This window comes from Pan paniscus, chromosome 8 (assembly GCF_029289425.2).
Source record: "Pan paniscus chromosome 8, NHGRI_mPanPan1-v2.0_pri, whole genome shotgun sequence".
Taxonomy (NCBI): Eukaryota; Metazoa; Chordata; class Mammalia; order Primates; family Hominidae; genus Pan; species Pan paniscus.
In genome coordinates this window covers 31,773,453-31,789,249 of record NC_073257.2, presented here as the reverse complement: position 1 = coordinate 31,789,249, position 15,797 = coordinate 31,773,453, and the positions used below count along the sequence as shown (strand labels likewise).

General features: G+C 38.6%; 1 protein-coding gene across 1 annotated transcript in view; it reads right to left on the bottom strand.

The window, feature by feature from the left end:
• MALRD1 (MAM and LDL receptor class A domain containing 1) overlaps window positions 1–15,797 on the bottom strand; it is a 642,247-nt gene that overhangs the window by 618,642 nt on the left and 7,808 nt on the right. The window contains 2 exon segments of the mRNA XM_055092251.1: window positions 2,052–2,198; window positions 3,130–3,231. Of these exon segments, the coding sequence (XP_054948226.1) occupies window positions 2,052–2,198; window positions 3,130–3,231 (249 nt within the window).

Here is a 15,797-nt window from a genome sequence, read left to right as displayed (position 1 = left end):
CTAATACATTCTATTAAAAACATATTAAGATACACTAGGAAATAAATAAGAAAATATTAGCAAGTATACACTTAAAACAAAAATAAATTAAGACTTTAAATTAAATGCCCAATAGGCAGAATATAACCTAGACTGGCCATAGTGTCAAAGAGAAAATTCAAGTACCAGAAGCCCTGAAATGTAACTCAAAATAGAGTAAATTATATAGAAAATAAAAAGGAGGAGTCAGGTTATGGAGTGTGAACATTAGTTGTGTTTAATAGAAACTCAAGATGAAAAGATTAGAGGGAGTAAGAAATAATTACTTGAATAGAATAACATAATTTCTGCAAGTGATGATATATGTGCATTCTGAGCATTAAAAATTAAACATATACTCATTCCTGCACTCATCATACTGAAATTTTCAAATAACAAAGATAAAGAAACATTTTTAAAATCTGCATTAAACTAAAAACCATTACATGCACTCAGACTTCTCCGTCACTACAGCACATATCAGGAGCTAAAGAGGGAAAATCACCCTGTACTTAGAAATTTTAAAAAAAATTCTAAAATTGTATGACCAGATAAATTATTATTTCGAAGTGAGAACAATTTTAAAACATTTTAAGTTTACAGGTACTATGGGAGCTCATCACCACAGATCTTTTCTAAATAAAAGAAAAATTGATTAAAGAATCAACCTTTGCAAGGGGATAAGGGAACCAAGAAGGAAAGCATAAAATCTAAAAAACAATGGTGAGTAAGAAAAATAATGAAATATATAAACTTACTAATTACAAGTATCATAACAAGATATTGACTTTAAAACTCTTTAAAATGTTCAACTGTAACTCAGGACCAAAAAATAATTAAATGATAGTTTGGTCTTTCTCATGTTCAAGAAGGCAGAAATACTAGAGCACTTTAGGTTTTGTTAAAGAAATTTCATATAAAGAATATACCCTAAAAATTAAGAATAGTCATAACAATAAGATATACAAATTAAAGCTTCCAGATCAGTGAAAAAAATAAAAATAAAAATGTAACAATACTCACCCCTCCAAGAAAAGAAGAAAGAAAAAAAAGCAAAAAGAATAAAAGTAAACAGAAAATACAAATTAATATGTTAGCAAGAGGAAGAAACTCATTGACAACAGAGCAGTGTTGAAAGAAAGAGAGAAAGAAAGAAAGAAGGAAGGAAGGAAGCATGGATGGAAGGAAGGAAGGAAGGAAGGAAGGAAGGAAGGAAGGAAGGAAGGAAAGAAAGAAAGAAAGAAAGAAAGAGAGAGAGAAAGAAAGAGAGAAAGAAAGAAAGAAGGAAGGAAGGAAGCATGGATGGAAGGAAGGAAGGAAGGAAAGAAAGAAAGAAAAAGAAAGAAAGAAAGAGAAAAAGAAAGAGAAAGAAAGAGAAAGAAAGAAAGAAAGAGAAAGAAAGAAAGAGAAAGAAAAAGAAAGAAAGAAAGAAAGAGAGAGAGAAAGAAAGAAAGAGCTGGCCGACTTGGCTGGGCATGATGGCTCACACCTGTAATCTCAGCACTTCAGGAGGCTAAGGTGGGTGGATCACTTGAGGTCAGGAGTTTGATACCAGCCTGGCCAACATGGTGAATTCCTGTCTCTACTAAAAATTCAAAAATTAGCCAGGCATGGTAGCACATGCCTGTAGTCCCAGCTACTTGGGAGGCTGAGACAGGAGAATCACTTGAACCCAGGAGGCGGGGGTTGCAGTGAGCCGAGATCTCACCACTGCATTCCAGCCTGGGTGACAGAGTGAGACTCTGTCTCAAAAAAAAAAAAAAAAAAAAGTCTTTTAATACTTTTTGTTCACACGATAATAAATCCTGAAGGAAATAATAAAACTTAAAAAATATTGTTAACCTAGTATAATTCTTGTTTTACACTGTTGGAAACATAATTGTTATTTTCGCCTTCAGCTCCTATGGCAGAATGTATTTTCAATAAAATATACTCAGTATATTCACCAAGGCCTCCTATGTAATGTCTTATAACTAGTCACCATAAAGCAGAATTCTGAAAGTAATACATAAAAGATATTATTTTTTTTCTACCTTCATCATCACCTCCTTGATCCTGCTGAGGTGTGGATTCGAATGCAGGGATCTCTCTCGCTTTTGTGCGCATCCAGGAAATTTGGCCAGCAGATGCTTCTGATGTCCACTCACACATGTCAAATTCAAACCCACAGGCCTGACACACTAAACGGGAGAAAAAGATCTTGGTGGACTATTAGTCTGCTAGAGTGGCTGCTTAACCAAGTTATGTGTTGTAATCAACCAAAAGGCTTATATACACACATACACATCAGCACACACTAATTTATATCTGGAAGTTGGGATTCAATAAGCCTTAGAGTGTACCAGCAACTCCATTTTGCAAAAATTTCTCAGTTGACCCACATGTACAATATCCTCTCAAATGTGACCCATTGCCATAAAAAAAGGAGATTCCTAGTTTTTGTTGTATGTGTCACCACTTCAGTCACAATATGTTTCAATTTTTTTAAGAGACAGGGTCTTGTTCTGCCACCCAGGCCAAATGCAGTGTTGCAATCATAGCCCACTGTAGCCTCAAACTCCTGGGCTCAAGCAATCTTCCAGCCTCAGCCTCCCAAGTAGCTAGGACCACAGGTGCATGCCACCATGCTCAGGTAATTCTTTTTTTTTTTTTTTTTTTGGTAGAGATGACATCTTGCTATATTGCCCAGGCTAATTTTGAGCTCTTGGCCTCAAGCAATCCTCTCATCCCGGCCTCCCAAAGTGCTGGGATTACAGGCATGAGCCACCATACCCAGTCAACAATTTTTAAAATGGCTTTATATTTTACCTTACCTACTTTATGGGATTAGATTAGTTAGTTTAAATTATTTACTATTCATAATCACACTGAAATTTTATAGAAGAAACATTGCATAATGCATCCACAATGGCTTTAGTTTGTTTCACAAAATGACATCGCCTTAAATTGATGTATTTAGTATAAACCACCACAGCCTCCCAATAACACTCCAGCTAAAACTAGGACATTAATGTCAACAAAGGTTGGCGTGTGCACTTTCCTGTGAGTGGTCTCTGAGTCTCACATATTGCATATATACCAGAAAAGTGAATATCTCAATTTAACACTTACATCTCAACTCTTCATCGGTAGCATCAAATCTGCAGAGATCTGTATCTGGATGACATAGCTCCCGCTCAGCATTCAATGCTTCTTGACACAGTAAAATTCCATCTGTTAAATTTAAAGATTGGCAAGAAGTGAAATGCAGGTGCAACTGGAAAGACTCAAGTATTTTGCTTTAATGTTAATATTCATTCTACAAAGCACTCTGTAATCAATTTCTCTTTATGGTATCATCACCCTTTAGGTAACCCTCTCTCTCTCTCTCTCTCTCTCTCTCTCTCTCTCTCTCTCTCACACACACACACACACACACACCACTCAAATAGAGACAGAGAAAAACAGAACAAAACAACTATGCCAATGTTTCAGAATTTTAATCATATCTCCATAATGACAGGCAAGCCCCAAAGCCAATCCTTCATAGGAGTAAAAAAATTGCCCTAATGTTGGAACTCAGAGTCTACTATTTGAAGGACAGTTGTACATGTGTCCAATACAAGATATGGTGCCCCTTAAATGTGGAAGGTGGATCTTCCCTGGAACTGCTTTCTCTGGAGCCTTCCCAAATTGTGTCTGTTGGCCGGCCATGGTGGCTCACACCTGTAATCCCAGGCATGGGCTGGCCTTTGGGAGGCCAAGAAGGGTGGATCACCTGAGGTCAGGAGTTCAAGATGAGCCTGGCCAACATGGTGAAACCCCGTCTCTATTAAAAATACAAAAATTATCTGGGCGTGGTGGCATGCATCCATAATCCCAGCTACTAGGGAGGCTGAGGCAGGAGAATTGCTTGAACCCAGGAGGTGGAGGTTGCAGTGAGCAAAGGTCACGCCACTTCACTCCACCCTGGGTGACAGAGCGAGACTCCATCTCAAAAAAAAAAAAATTGTGCCTGTGTTTTTGTTTTCTTTTCCCCAAGCCCCCCAATATAAGACTTGAAGGTAGACTAGGAGTCCTTTCTGCCCATACCACTTGCAGACAATTCTCCCTCTGACCTTCCTAAATACCCAAGCTTTGACTCTCATGTCAAATGGCACCCCTCACTGTTCCAGCTTGTTACAATCACCTACAGACACTGTAGGTGAGCCCTGAGGATGCCCTGCCCCTCAACCCCTGAAGATTCTAGCTCTGAGCTCACTGTCATTCTCTGTCATGTAAATATTCACTTTTATTTGCTTCTCAGTTTCTTGATCTCTTCTTATTGATGACTTTGAAGGAGAACTTTGATGAAAAACAACCTTTGCCACCACTCTTCAAAAGAAGTATTACCATTACTAATGATGATAACGTTTCCTTGTCTTCATTTCAAGTGGTCCACTCACCAACCATCATCCCTATGTGTCCAGCTCACTTCTTTTCATATCTCTACTCTAACAATATTTCAGCTGCACCAGCTTCTACAAGCCCAGGATCCTAAATTATTTTCAGTTATTTCCCTCACCTATCTTGTCTTCATTTCCTTTATTAGAGATGTCAGACAAGCAATCACTCCCTGGCCATGCTCATACTTCTCCATACTCTCATGGCAAAAACTCTAGAAAATAAATCCCTTCACTTACTCTAGCCTGTATCTGTGCAGCTGAATGAGTGAAGAAATCATGCAGATTTCACTTTGTCCACAATCATGCAGACTGAAATGACTTCGTATTCATGACTACTCACTCCATTGGCATCAGGGTGACCCTCATTCTTTCCTTTTCCGCATTCCTAGACAACTATTCAAAGCTTTCTATTCCCTCTTTTAACTTCCAGCTCTTCCTTCCCTATTGTCATTCTCAGCTCACCACCTTGCTTCACATTTCATTGGGAAAATGAGAGAAATCAGAAGAAAACTTTACAAGTCGCATCATCAATCTCACTGGCCAGCTGTCCACACGCTTTGCCCCCTGTAGGAGCGGGTCAACTCTCCATGCCCTTCTCTGGATGACGCCTTCCATTTAGACAGAAATTTCATCTCTGCTCGGCTATTTAAGGAATCATGCTGCCAATTTCCTCTCCTCTCATTTACAACGATGTGTTCTCTTTCCCTACAAGATCATTTCCTTCAGGACCTAAATGGCCAAAACTTCATCCATCTTAGAAAAACATTCTCCTGATCCGACAACCTTCTCCAACTAACTTCTCAAAGTTCTGCCTATTCTCACACTGACTCAAACACCAGTTCTTTCCCCTCCTATTCTCTCTTGAATCTATGTCAATAACAGTTTTTTTAATTGAGATAAACTTCACAAAACATAGCATTAACCATTTCCATTTTATCTATTTTAAAGTGTACAAGTAGGCTGGGCACAGTGGCTCACAACTGTAATCCCAGCACTTGGGAGGCCGAGGCAGGTGGATCACTTGAGTTCAGGAGTTCGAGACCAGCCTGGCCAACATGGTGAAACCCCATCTCTACTAAAAATACAAAAATTAGCAAGGCATGGTGGCACACGCGTGTAATCCCAGCTAGGAAATCTGAGGCAGGAGAATTGCTTGAACCCAGGAGGCGGAGGTTGCAGTGAGCCGAGATCGCACCACTGCACTTTAGCCTGGGCAACAGAGTGAGAGTCCAACTCAAAAAAAAAAAAAAAAAAAAAAAGGCCGGGCACAGTGGCTCATGCCTGTAATCCCAGCATTTTGGGAGGCTGAGGCAGATGGATCACCTGAAGTCAGGAGTTCAAGATCAGCCTGGCCAACATGGCAAAACTCCGTCTCTACTAAAAATACAAAAATTAGCCAGGTGTGGTGTTGCATGCCTGTAGTCCCAGCTACTCAGGAGGCTGAGACAGGAGAATCAATTGAACCCGGGAGGCAGGGTTGCAGTGAACTGAGATCGTGCCACTGCACTCCAGCTTGGGCAACTAGAGCGAAACTCTGCTTCAACAACTACAACAAAAAAGTGTACAAGTCAGTGGCTTTTATTAAATTTGAAATGTTGTGCAATCATCAAACTACCTAATTCCAAGACATTTTCATCACTTGTACCCATCAGTCACTTCACCATTCTCTCTTCTCCCCCCTACCCTGGCAGCCACTACATCTGCTTTCTATCTCTATGGATTTGCCGACTCTGCTATTTCACATAAATGGAATCATGCAGGCTGTAGCCTTTGTGCTTGGTTCCTTTCACTCAGCAAAATGTTTTTGAGGTTCATCCATGTTGTAGCATGGATCAGTATTTTATTCCTTATTTGTTTGTTTGTTTTTTCATCACCTTTACCACTCCCCTGAAACTGCATATATCGAGATTGACCTCTATATTGCTAAATCTCATATTTAATTTTTTTCATCAACATATTTGACATATCAGTAATATTGGACAGATCTGATCCCTCCCTTTTTCTTGAAATATTTTCTTCACCAGGCTTTTGCATAAAACTCTTTTCTGGTTTTCTGATTGTGTTACCACCTATTTTTTTTCTCAGTCTCTCTTGTGGTTTTCCCTCATCTGCTCAACATGAGACTGCCTGGAAGCTCAGTCCCTCCATCTCTTCTCCTCTCTACACACCCACAACCTTGTTAATATCACCTAGTAACATGCTATTAAACCCTTTCCTAAATGCTGGGGACTCATAAAATTATACCTCAGGCCCAAAATTTTTGTGGACTCCAACTCTACACTCCAGCAGTATCCTGATACTGACTTAAGCCTCTTTCCTCGGGTCACAGAAATAGGTCTAAATCTTGAAACCACCTTTGCAAAAGTATGACTGAGACAGTGAAAGAGATCTAATTTAATCGACTCCATCTTGCTTCTAACTTCCAAGCTGTCCTTGCTCATTCCTGGGTGGAGACTGGACTAACTTTGGGAGGAACTTAGTTTATAGTTTAAACAAGGATGGTAACAGCCCTTTCCCAAAGCAGACCTCTTTCTTGTCTGGGGACTAGATTGCCTTTGTAGGACTAACATTAGCCACAAGAATAGAAATTATAGTTTAGGAGTCATGCAGCTGGAGGCTACAAGATTCTGACCCTCCCTAAACTGCTTCTAAGATCAGTGCTTGACATATTTCACAGAACCTGCACTTGATGGATCAACTGGCACCATCCAGGTCAATCAATTGGCTCATCTGATCTTGTGGCCTCAACCCAGGAACCGACTGAGCACAAGAAGACAGCTCCGACTTCCTATGATTTCATCTCTGACCAGTCAGCACTCCTGGCTCACTGGCTTCCCCCCACCCACCAAGTTATCCTTAAAAACTCTGATCCCTGAATGCTCAGCGAGACTGATTTGCGTGATAATATAACTCCAGTCTCCCACATAGCCGGCTCTGCATGAATTACTCTTTCTCTATTGCAATTCCCATCTTGATGAATTGGCTCTGCCCAGGCAGCTGGCAAGGTGAACCCCTTGGGCGGTTACTATCTCAATAAACTTCTGATTTTTCTCAACGTAAACTTTCTCTTCCCACAGCCTTTCTTATCCCAGTTAATGAAACTCCATCCTTCTAGTTAAGGCGAGAAATTTGGGGTCTTCCAAGACTCATCTCTTTCTCTCTCTCTCACCAAACATGCAATCCATCAGCAAATTTCTGCATTATCAATAAAACACATCCAGAATCCAACTACATCTTACGACCTCCACTACTACTACCAACTCTGGCTCAGGAAACATCATCTCTTTCCTGATCATCTTAGTAACTTCTTAATTTGTCTTTCTGTCCTTGTCCCTGCTCCACTATAATCTTGAGGGTCAGATCATGTCTCCTCTGCTTAAAGCCCTTCCATGGGTTTTCATCCTACATGAAGTAAACATCAATGCCTTACTATGACCTTCCTCATATAAACCAAAGCCTCTTTCCTCAAGGCCTCTGCATTTATAGCTGGATATATAAATAAAAAAATTAAATCCTAAGCCCCCAACCATCTGAATGGACTCCTCCTCTCATCTACAGACATTCCGAAGTTAACCTGTAAAACTAGTTCAGGCCATGATGGGAAAGTGAAGCCAGACATGCCTCATTATACCCTCCTCCCTTTTGCAATTACTGGTAGAACAAACTAAGTATGATAAGAAACATCTACAGTCTATTTTCTCTGAAGCTTGCTATCTGGAGGCTTCATCTACATGGTAAAACCTTGGTCTCTACGAGCTCTTATTGTAACCTAGACATTACTTTCTATTGATTCCAGGTCTTCAGATAATAACTCAACCAATGGTCAACCAGAAAATCTGTAAATCTACCTATGACCTGGAAGCCCCCTCTTCCAGTTGTTCTGCCTTTCTAAACTCAACCAATGTACATCTTGCATTCATTGATTGATATTTTATGTCTCCCCAAATTGTGTAAAACCAACTTGTAGCCCAACTACCTTGGGCACCTGTTCTCAGGATCTCCTGAGGACTGTGTCATGAGCCATTGATCACTCATGTTTGGCTCAGAATAAATCTCTTTTAATATTTTACAGAGCTTGACTCTTTTTGTCAACATATGTAATATTCACATGGCTTATTTCCTCTATTGTTTGGCTATTTTTCTCAGATTATATGTTTTAATGTGACCATACTGACTATTTAAACATCACCATCTCATCCTCACTTCTAGAACTTCTTATCACAGTTTTTTGTTTTACTGTTCTCCATAGCAAATATCACCACTTGACATAAACTATATTTTTTATTTATTTGCTTAGTATCATTTTTCTGACTAAATTGTGAGCTTGGTGAACGCAATGATTACTATTTGCTTTTTCACTGCTATCACACGACTATCTAAAAAACTTATTGGCATAATAGGTGCTCAATGTATACTTGTTTGATAAATGAATAAATGGCCTAAGAACAACCTGATGAAAAATTTTAAAACATTGTAGACTCAATATACATCATGTTTACTTTTATTTGTGATAAAACTGAAGCAATTGGTTATGGAAATGATTTATGAATGCATCCACAATCTGGTTTCTCATAATGGGAGTTTACAAATGATGAATATGCAAATCCTCTTGAATGTAAGATGCACTGAAAACAAAGCTGCATATGCAATTAAGGGAATGTTGGCAATAAATGAAGCTAAGATTGCACAATAACGATTACCATGAAACAATTAAAACTGTAATTTTTGTAGATTCATATAATAGCTACAAATCTTCTGTCCCTAGAGCTACATAACTAAATATTGGCCATAGTTCAGTTAAATGTTGCATATTATCTCTAATTCATCACTATTTACACAAGACAAAAAAAAACGCAGAAGCACTATAAACAAAAATAGCAAAACAGTTGAGTACAAATTGCATGGAATTAAAAACGTAGCTTTTGTCAAATGTATTACATTTCTTTCACCAGTGTCTACCACTTTAACTACCTTTGGCCTGAAAACTGGAATTTACAACCATAAAACCAGTGGTATATGAGTAAGTATTTTGGCCTGGTATGCATAAATTGTCAATTAATAAATCTGGACAGCTATTTTTATTTTAGTGCATTCAATCCCAGAGCTCAAAGCTATTTAAAGATGTCAGTTATTTATACTCATATTAATTCTCCCTTCTTCCCTCTCTCCTCTCACTCTTTCTTTCTTTCTTTCTTTCTTTTTTTTTGAGACAGAGTCTCACTCTGTTGCCCAGGCTGGAGTGCAGTGGCACAATCTCGGCTCACTGCAACCTCTGCCTCTCAGGTTCAAGCGATTCTCCTGCCTCAGCCTTCCCAGTAGCTGGGACTACAGGGGTCCACGACCACGCCTGGCTAATTTTTGTATTTTTAGTAGAGATAGGGTTTTGTCATGTTGGCCAGGTTGAGGCTGGTCTCGAACTCCTGACCTCAGGTGATCTGCCCACCTCAGCCTCCCAAAGTGCTGAGATTACAGGTGTGAGCCACTGTGCCCAACTCTCTTTCTCTTATTCTTACATTGTACCACAATCTGGCAGTACAATATTATTTTAGGGGTTTTCAAATCCTCCGTCAATGATACATGATTAGTGGAATAAGGCTTTGCCAACCATTTCAAGGTGTCTGTACCACTGAAGTCACATGTCTAGGGCCTGCCATCCTTCCATTCTTATCTTGCACAAACAGATTAAATGAAATTGTCCAGACTCTCTCAGAGGGTAGAAAATGAAGTCCAAGTCTCAAGGCCATTGTGGTAAAAGTTATAAGTGACATCCAGTTTTTACTCCAGAGGTTTTAGACAATGTGTCAGTTATCCTTATTTGTAGTGGATTTCAAGGAAGGAACAGTTACTGTCTCTTAAAAGAGAACTGGAAGCTACTAAAATAAAAAAGGTCCTTAGTTATTTAACTGGATAATATATATGCATCATTCAGATTCTAATAAAGGGATGATTGGTATATTTGAGGGCTTTACAAATGAGACTTAGGCAAAGTCCTGAGAAACCAATCTAAAAATATTCACAGAATATTCAAAATATTCTGATTGTGAGCCACAGCATTAAATCGTTATACAAAATTATAATCAGCTGTTTCTTTAAGAATCAGCGTTATTCAAGAATCAGTGATTAAACATGTTCTTATTTAATCACAATAGCAAGGCTTGATTTTTTTTTCATACTAGCTACTTTGGTAAAATCTAAAGTGATCCTCTTTTCAATAAATGTACAATAAAATTTCATATCTTGGAAGGGGCAGAGGTTAGAACGGTATTGTTTGAAAATCTGGAAATAGGCTAAACAATTTCTTTCATATTAAAAATTAGTTTTATTGTCCAATTTGCAAAGTGTTCAGAAACTGTGAACATACCTAATACTAAGCAGTTTTATAAATAAAATAGCTTATGTGTATTTTTTTCTTTTTTCTTTTGTTTGAGATGGGATCTCACCCTGTCACCCAGGCTGGAGTACAGTGCCGTGATCTCAGCTCACTGCAACCTCTGCCTCCTGGGTTCAAGCGATTCTCCCATCTCAGCCTCCCCAGTAGCTGGGACTACAGGTATGTGCCACCACACCTGGCTAATTTTTATATTTTTAGTAGATACAGGGTTTCACCATGTTGCCCGGGTTGGTCTCGACCTCCTGACTTCATGATATATTTTTATAGTAAAGAGAAATATATATGGTAAAATAATAGTTTCATTTTCATAAATAACGGTATAATAAATAAGCCATATATTATAAACTTCCTCATCTCAGAATTTTTCAACTTTAAAAGTTGGTCATTTCATTTTCAAATTTATTTATAAATTTACATATGGTAAAGTTCCTATTTTCCAGTATTCAGCTCTATGAGTTGTTTTTTACTTTTTAAAAAATGCTTTTATTTTAACTTCGGGGTACATATGTGGGTTTGTTATATAGGTAAATTCGTGTCATGGGGGTCTGTTATACAGATTATTTGGTCACCCAGAGTATAGACCTCCTCTTCGGTGTCTCTAGACACCTCCTCTCCAAGAAGACGGAGCACGTGGGAAAGTCCCAGCGTCAGTCAGGAGGCAGAGGAAGAGGAGTGAAATGTGGGTAAGAAACTTTCTTCTGGTTTCTAGGAGAAGAAGCAGGGGAGGCAGGGTAAGCAAGCCTAGGACTGGCTAGTTTTAATGTCAGCAGGCCCTAGAACATAGAAGCTGTTTCTAGTTGTCTGGAACTTGGTTATTATGGGCTAAATCATGCCTCCCAAAATTCCTATGTTGAAGTGTTAACCCAAAGTACTACTGAAAGTGACTGTATTGGAAATACAGCCTTTATAGAGCTAACTAAGGTAAAATGAGGTAACCAGGGTGGCCCTAATCCAATATGGCTGGTGTACTTAAACTAGAGTTTAGGTCATAGTCAGGTATAGAATGACCATGTGAAGACACAGGGAGAAAACAGCCATCTATAAGCCAAGAAGAAAGGACACAAAACTCAATCAATCCTGCTGACATTTTGAACTTGGATGTCTGGCCTCAATAATCAAGAAAAAATAAATTTCTATTGTTTGAGTAACACAGTCTGAGGTACTTTGTTATGGCAGCCATAATAGACTAATATACTAGCCCTGGGGTGTGTAGGGCAGGTGCATAGCGGCCCACGTATGTGAAAAGAAGTCTTTTTAGGAAATCTAAATATCATTTTTTTTTTCCAGGACAGAGTCTTTTTTTGTCACCCAGGCTGGAGTGCAGTGGTGCCATCTCAGCTCACTGCAACCTCCACCTCCCAGGTTCAACCCTCTGGAGTAGCTGGGATTACAGCGGCACGCCATCATGCCCAGCTAATTTTTGTATTTTTAGTAGAGATGGGGTTTCACCATGTTGGCCAGGCTGGTCTTGAACTCCTGACCTCAAGTGATCTGGTCCACCTCAGCCTCCTAAACAATCATTTCTATAAACCAAAAAGATTTACCACAAGACAGCTATGTTAGAACTTAAGTCCACTCATTTTCTTTAAGTCCACTCATTTCTAAATACAATATTTCTGTTATAATATGGCAAAAGTACCTGTATGTCTATTAAAATATGGGAAATGCTTGGCCCAGATTAATTCTTCTTCAATAAAGCCTCATTATATAGTTTGAGGACTTAGCTTCATTTTTCATACTAAAACAAAAACCTAGAAATAATATAATATTCTTAGCACAAATGTAAGTACTGTTAAAAACATCTTCCCTTGATATTTTATTTAAATCTGCTTTTTTATGGAATAGAGCATATGTATCTCACAAGGAAGAAGAAATAATCCAAAATCTCAAATATTTGGCATTTGAATAACTGCACATGTTCTTTGTTCAATCATTTGGTCAATCTATATTTATTAAGTGCTTGTTCTGTTCTAGGGTCCACAAATGAATTAGACAGGGTAGGAACTACGCCTCAAGGCACTTAGAATTTAGTCATGGAGATAAATCAATACACGTGTGTCTGTGTGTGTGTGTCTGTGTGTCTGTGTGTGTGTGTGTAGGGGGTGGTAGTGGCAATGTGGAGGGATAGTCTATAAGGGAAAATTCCCTGCACAAGAAACCTCAACTCACAAGAAACTTTTGCTCAGAAACCTGAGCATAAATGGTGGAAGGACATATCAAAAACAAAGAAAAGAAAGAAAGAAAGAAAGAAAGAAAGAAAGAAAGAAAGAAAGAAAGAAAGAAAGAAAGAAAAGGAAGGAACAAAGAAGGCAGAAGGGAGAAGAAGGAAGAAAAAGGAAAGGAGAGGAAGAAGGCAAGGGAGGTGGAGGAAGGAGGGAGAAGAAATGTAGGAGGAGGACAGAGGGGAGAGGAATGGGGAGAAAAGAGGGAAGAGAAGGTGGGGAGGATAGGGAGAGGATGAAGGAGAGGAAAAATGAGAAGAAGAAGAAAAAGAAAAGTCATGGAATGAGGCTTTCGGGCAGAGGAAAAGAGGTTTGCATAATACCCAAGAATTAGAGGACACTGTGTTGCTGAACTCACAAGTAATTTGTTTTGACCAGAGTATGGGATTCTTGGGGGAATTGTGAAGGAGGACATTGGACTACTGAAAAAGAGCAGTATCGTGAGGAGCTAATATCATGATAAAATATTTGAATTCTGTCCTGGAGGCAGTAAGACTTATTGATGGATCTATGAGAAGTGGAGACCTGGCCATAGGTGTCTCTTATAAAGTATAATCTGTTGGAAGTAGATTGTTGAGTAGAATACATTAAAATTGGAAGAAAAAAAATATCCCATAGGGGAAAAAAAATGTGGGCTGGAACAAAGTCAGGGTTGGATAAATAGTAGTAATAAATAAGAGGAGAAAATTTAAGAAATAAGGTAGGACATTCCCTCCATAATATTTTTTAGCCAAATTGATATAAAGGTGAAAAAAAGAGAAGAATATGTAAAAATTACTCTTAACTTTTTGAGTGAGAGAAAACAACTGCCAATGACTAAAACAGGGAATGAACGAGAGGGAACAGATTTTGAAAGAAAGTTGGAGTTTACTTCTAAACATTGTTGATTTTCAGTTTCTGTAGCAAATATATTTGCTTATTCCACTCATAAATTTGTTCTCCTTACTTACCTCTATTCCAAAGGCTAAAAGCTAAATATTCAGTTTTGTTAGCCTGCCTAGCAACTAAAGTTATCCAGATAAAATAGTCAAGCCAATGATATGGCCAAAAACATTGCCCCTTCTTATTTCTACCTTCTTCCTGCCCAAAATTTGAGATGTACAGGCCTTTAACGGTCATCTTATAGCCACAAAGTGACAAGCGTAAGGTAGTAAGGCAGATACAAAAAAATAAATTCCTTGGTCCCCGACTCCAACAGTACTGGGGGTGATGAACCTATTCCATAATTATCTCCTCCATTTCCTTAAGTGATTTAAGCAAACTTGCCTGTTTTCTTGCATCCAAATCCAAGAATCCCTATCCCTATCCTCCATAGGTATAGGATTTTCTGATGACGATGTCCAGAAGATGCTGAACGGCATGTCTCCGATGCTCCCTCCACCCCTGCCCCAACCACCACCACCAGGATTGCATGAGACTAAAACTACTCATTCTAGTTAGCTGGGACTCTGCCCCAAGTACAATCATCAGCAGGATACCAGACCTTGTGGTTCCCAAATGCTAGTCCTGTTTTTAAGCCTGAGCTCTACTGGCTTCATAAAAAAAAAAAAAAAAAATCCTGAGAATCTTATTTAAAATTCAGGCTCCATTTACAGTGATTCCCATCTATCACTGGAGTGAAGCCCAGAATCAATCACTCCCCGATGTGATTCTGATGATTAACTAGGTTTAGTCTGTTATGACAGTGCCTGAACTTGGCTAGAGAGTCCCATTTGGCAATTTAATGCTACTTAATTTTACAATCTCTCACATTTCTGCCATTTACAAAGTGCAGCCCCAGCCAAGTGCCAATCTCATCCCATAATGCTTTATGTTTTTCCTCTATTATTAATCTTCATGCTGCTGTGTTTTCCTCCCAAAAATGTAAATATGTCCTCAATCCTTATTTTACTTGAAAAACAAAAACAGAAACAACTCTCTGTGTCCTCATCTTCAAAGAACATACCAGGTGACCTCATCTGAATCCTGGCTTTCTCCATAAGAAAACTACTTCCTTTGCAGCATTCCCAGGAGATGACATTGTTTGCAATGCCCCATAAAAGGCAAAGCCTAAAAATAGGGTTGCTGTTCATCTAAATCCCCAATGTTGCTTCAACACAAGTATTTATCTTTGAAAGTGTGCAAACATCTTGGTTCATGATATTCAGCTTATTGCCCTCTGTCATACGTGTAGGTCTACTTTCCATATGCATTGATAACTTCAGTCTTAGATTTCAAAGTCCTCCTCTCCAGTCCCAAAGCTTGTCATGTTATATAAATGTCATATTCATTTGAAAGGCTCAGACAATAAATGAGTCTTAACATTTATTGATGCCTCTTCTTTAGTAAATTTCTTCTCCACACCACCTCAAATACATTATGGTTATAATGATGTCTAGAACAATTACCTTAAAAATTGAAAATGCTCATGTTTTTCTATTGGATCACAATTTTCCTTTGAATATTCATCTTTCTAAAATCTCACTTGTACTACGATTGCTTTTGTACTTCTGTAGTGATTTTATAGAGTCTTTGTAAATACTTACCACACATCTGACATTTGTCTTCTGAATATATATGACGGCCCATCTACTTGGTCTTTGTCCCAGTATATAGTTCATGGGTAAGTAGGGAAATGGCTTTGGTTCCCAGAGACAAAGATAGAGAGAAATTTATATCTAAAATGATAGCAAAATCTTATTACAGGCCATCTCAATTCCCAAGCATCACCCAAGCATGTGTGTTTGTAAATTTGTAATGCAA